Source organism: Ipomoea triloba, chromosome 10 (assembly GCF_003576645.1).
Source record: "Ipomoea triloba cultivar NCNSP0323 chromosome 10, ASM357664v1".
NCBI classification, from domain to species: Eukaryota; Viridiplantae; Streptophyta; class Magnoliopsida; order Solanales; family Convolvulaceae; genus Ipomoea; species Ipomoea triloba.
Genome location: NC_044925.1, coordinates 13,746,085 through 13,751,084, shown reverse-complemented (window position 1 = coordinate 13,751,084; position 5,000 = coordinate 13,746,085). Strand labels below are relative to the sequence as shown.

General features: G+C 30.7%; 1 protein-coding gene across 2 annotated transcripts; it reads left to right on the top strand.

Annotated features, from left to right (window-relative positions):
• Positions 1–1,858: 1,858 nt before the first annotated feature.
• LOC116032184 (auxin-responsive protein IAA28-like) lies at positions 1,859–4,131 on the top strand. Of its 2 annotated transcripts, none has more exons than XM_031274629.1 (4): positions 1,859–2,257; positions 2,398–2,654; positions 3,706–3,793; positions 3,889–4,131. In XM_031274629.1, the coding sequence occupies exons 1-4, from the start codon at positions 2,004–2,006 to the stop codon at positions 3,938–3,940; spliced, it is 651 nt and encodes a 216-aa protein (XP_031130489.1). In that variant the 5' UTR covers positions 1,859–2,003; the 3' UTR covers positions 3,941–4,131. The 2 variants fall into 2 exon arrangements, with proteins under 2 accessions (XP_031130489.1, XP_031130490.1); XM_031274630.1 differs by having other exon boundaries at positions 1,868–2,257; positions 3,712–3,793.
• Positions 4,132–5,000: the final 869 nt, after the last annotated feature.

Genomic DNA, 5,000 nt, shown 5'->3' with positions numbered 1-5,000 from the left:
ATAAAAAAACCCTTGTCAGTTTATGCACTCTCCAACCAATGAGCACTAATAAGTTTCCCTAAAGTGTGTCCTAAGGTATGCCAAAGCTAATCTAGACTATGGGCTACATTTTACGAAATCATACTCAAATGACATTCATGCATATTTGGATTCTGATTGGTTGGGATGTCCTGATGATCGCAAGTCCACTAGTGATTTTGCGATTTTTGTTGGAAAAAAACTAATCTCTTAGGCCTGACCAAAACAAAAGACATTTGCTAGATCCTTAACAAAAGCAGAATACAAAGCTATAGTTAATTTCTCAGCAAAGGTAATATGGTTAGTTGCTTTAATTCGAGAACTTTGTCTCACTATGTGAAAACACTAAAACTTTGGTGTGATAATCTTAGTGCTACCTATTTGTGTGCAAATCTTGTGTTTGATGCTCGAACCAAACATGTTAAAATAGATTGTCATTTTTTTCGTGACAAAGTAGAATCAAAGAAACTACAAGTAAACTACATATCTACAAAGGACCAATTAGCAAACATCTTCACCAAGCCACTAACCACAGCAAGGTTCAATGATCTAAGGGATAAGCTCAATGTTATCTCTAGAAACATGGACGAAGATACTATGGGGGCAGTGGGGGCAGCTGCCCCACCCCCACCCCACCTCTTTATATATATGTATGTATAGATATACTATATAGCATTAAATGTTATATAAAATCTATATTTATGCATAAAATATTAATTGTTTGACTAGTTTAGTTGGTTGAATTTTAAATTTGATAATATAAAAGTGTATGGTTATAGGTTCAAATCTCATTAAGAACATTTTTCCTTATCTTCACTTGTTTATTTTATCTCTTTCATTCCTTCCCAAGATAAAGTAAATATATTTTTAGTCTACTTTTATGAATCATTTAATTAACAAATTAAGTGCTCTTTTAGCCTATTTTTTTATGAATCATTTAATTAATGTAGTATACAAGTTTATATTATACTTCACTGTATTTGATTTAGTTTAGAAAAACATAAAATTGATGATCTAATTAAAAAATTAATTAAAAATGTTTATGAATATAGTGTTATTCAAATTATTTTATCGAATTGATTATGTTTCATATTTTGTCATAAATATTTTCACATTCTCACCCCACTCAAGTATATTTTTGGCTCTGTCTCTAACTATCTTATAAACTATAAAAAATACATTCTATTGTAATTTATATTATATTTTGTATTTTAACCTTATTATGGTTGTTTTATATTTTGTAATTGACATTTGTATCGTCATTAAAATTTCGCTCTCACTCAAATAATTTTCTAGCTCCGTCCCTGTAACTAGAGAGACCTTAAATTTGAGGTGACGTGTTAGAACTTTATATTCTAGTGACACTAAAATTCCTTCTCCATCTCTCTGTATTATTGTAAAGCTACCTTTTATCATTTCTGGCCTGACTAAGGTTAATTATTGTACTCTTATAAATAAATATCTTCCTATATATTGTATAAATTAAATTGATCAATAATAAAATTTTTCTCACAGTTATTGTTATCATCAATTCATCAAGTAGAGTTATGAATGAATGAAGAGAAGCATGCATGCATGCCTAGATGGGTTTGGTAATAAGATCAATATCGGATCATGAATGCTTGATTTTGGAAGCGTGCAACTATTGCACTACAAAAGTCTACAATAATTATGGATGGCTTTAAAATGTCTGCTAACGCGTGGGTCACGCGCATTGAATGCGTGTACGGTACGGTTAGCAACGAGCATTAAATGGGACAATTTTGTATGTCGCCCACAAGAGGATAACAACCGGAAACATCGAAACCATTGGGTCTGCTAAAAGTCCAGCAAAGATGTAGACACATTTAAGAATGTGTTTGCCTGCCTGCCCTCTCCCTCTCCCCTTTGTGTCTCCATACTTACTCATATATATATATACTCCCATTGCCCATATCTGATCTGTATCAGAAACTTTGAAATAGATATCAGTGTTGTTTTGTGGGATGAGTATGATGGATCTTCAACTGGGACTGGCTCTTCCAAGAACTGGGTTTGAGCTTAATTGCTGGGAAGTTGATGAAGCAAACAAGAATTGTCGTCAAAAAATGATGAAGAGCAGAAGATTTGACGAAGCCTCTAAGGAGGAGTCTGGTGCAGAGAATGATGTTGAAGTGATTCCAACTCTGCCTTTGCTTGTTTGGGACAAGAATCCTCATCACACAAATAATGAGGATAGCGACTCTACCAATACTAACAGGTACCAATCGGCCAATCCACACAATAATTTTAAAGGTGTTTAGCTAGCATTGTGCAGTGTATAATTTTTCACAAAATTAATTAAATGTGATATATATATATATATATATATATATATATATATATATATATATATAATAGAGAAGATGGGGATGAAGAAGGTGTGGTGGGTTGGCCTCCCATCAACTCAGTAAAAAGGAAGCTCTACCACCTGCAGCGCCACCGCTGCTGCGAGGTGAATGTTGAAAATGGCGGCGGCGGCCACTGGAGAAGATTAAACAACTCGCTGTTTGTGAAGGTGAAGATGGAGGGTGTAGGAATAGCAAGAAAGATTGACCTAACTGCTCATCACTCTTACCAAACACTCACTAACACCTTAATTGCCTTGTTCGGAAGAAGTAAGTCCATCAACTATATATTATCACTCCCTTCAATTCTTCTTGTCTAATTTGTATAACAACGCTTTAATTATTTTTAATTCAATTTTTTATAACATTAAGTTTAGTATTAATATATGAAATATTATTTATATATTTTAAAACTATATTACTATTAAACACAAAATTTTTTTCTAAAATAATTAAAATTATTAACGAAAATTAGTAATGACGAATGAATTGTTTTGACCAATAAATAGTAAACATGACAGGTAAAATGGACGGGGTGTATTATTATTATTGTTATTATTATTATTATTATTATTATTATTATTATTTATCAATACTAATTAATCATAAATTAAATATAATTCTTTAATAAATCTAAATTAGATGTACACAAATAGAAACTAAAATATTTATATGTTTTACAAACTCAAACACCTCACTTTTTAGCTTATCATCAATTTATCTAAAAGAGTTAATTCCAGCAATGGTCCTCCGAAAAATCAACATAGTCGGAGGACCATTGCTGGAATTAACTCTATCTAAAATTACAATGACTAAAAATTTGAGAAAATTTTGTTATCTAAAAAAAGGTTAGATGTAATTTATGGAAAAATCCACCACCTTTACTATAAGGAGGTAAGCTAGTATAAGTTGCACATAGTTGATCGGCTCACTAAGAAGGCCAATAAACAATTTCCCGTTAAACTTAGAACATTGTATTTACCAAGCCAGCTATCTTACTAACTTCGCTTGGGGTTGCAAAAAAAAAATGTTGGCTTCTATTTTGCATGGTCCTTGACTATTGCATTTCTTTACTTGTGGTATTATGTTTTTTGGATTCAAAATTTGATAATTTTCAAGTATTAAAATCGTTTTAATTAGTAAAGTCATCTGTCCTTTAATACTAACAATGACACATCTTCAATAGTTTAGAATTAAGATTGATTTTGGATTTGTAGATTTAAATAAAAAATTAAAGCTAAGAAATAAAATAATGTGTGAAGTAAATTCAGAATCAACTCTGAAATTTTTTTTTTTTGAATATGCTCCTAATGTTATGGAGATACAGGTGAGGAAGAAGTGGAGGCATATACGCTGACTTATGAAGACAAGGAAGGTGTGTGGGTGGTTGCAGGGGATGTAGCATGGAGGTATGTGAAAAATTATCATTTCTCCATTATATTTTCCAACTATTTATATTATTGTTCAGAAAATATTTTCATTTTGGAATTTGTGGATTTTGCAGAACATTCATCCAGTCAGTGCATAGACTAAAACTGGTTAAGAAAGGGGAATGAGCAGATCAGAGTGTAACGATTGTCTCATGGATTATATTTTGGATATATGTGTCTCCCTTTTGTTCTTAATGTTTTCCATTTTCCTTATTATTATTATACAATCTCTATTTGAGCTTTGAATAGCTATTTTGTGTAAAATAGGAATGTTATGGCATTTTAATCTAGAAGTAGAAAAGGAATTTCATCTCTCATTCAAACTTTAACAGCTAGTGACTTCTTAATGAAGGCAAAGTTATTTGTTTCTAATTTATTGAAATGATTTGTTGAAGTTCAAAGAATTTAAAAAAAAAATTAAATTATAATTTGTCACAAATACAATTATACTATGGACCAAAGTTCACCTTAATTGCATTGTATTAGGCTCATTCAAAACGACATTTAAATTATGTATTTGCAATTAACAAGTTATATGCATGTAAATAAATTGAAAGTAAATAATATATCAATCACAAAATAAGTGAATAAGTTGTTAGATGAAGTACAAAACTTTTTTAATTGTAGGTTCATAATCTATATTATGTCTATCATGCGCAAACACTTATCCACAATTCGATTGGTCATATGTGGCATGGGGCTCATAGCCTTTGACGGCCCAATTGGGCGTATTTTATTACACAATTTTTTATAGAATTGGGGCTAGCTTATAAGGGGAAATTATTGTGCGGACCATGGTCCACACAGTGTTGTGTGAATCGTAACGAAATGTATATATTTTTGATATATTAAGTGTATATTATTTGTGTACTAGATGTACATTATATTGTATAATGTACCTTCAGTATACAAATAATATAATATACATTTTCTAAATATAATGTACATTTTTAATATATTAAAAGTACATTATTTTTATACTGAATGTATATTATTTGATAGTATGGTCTACATAATAATGATAGAGCTTATAAGCATGGTTGCAGTAGGCGCTAGTCGCTAGACTAGCGCCTAGTGCCTAGGCGGCGACCTATGAAAACAAAAAAAAAAAAAAATGCATGTGTTTGGGTGTATGTCATATATATATATATATATATATATATATATATATATATATATATATATA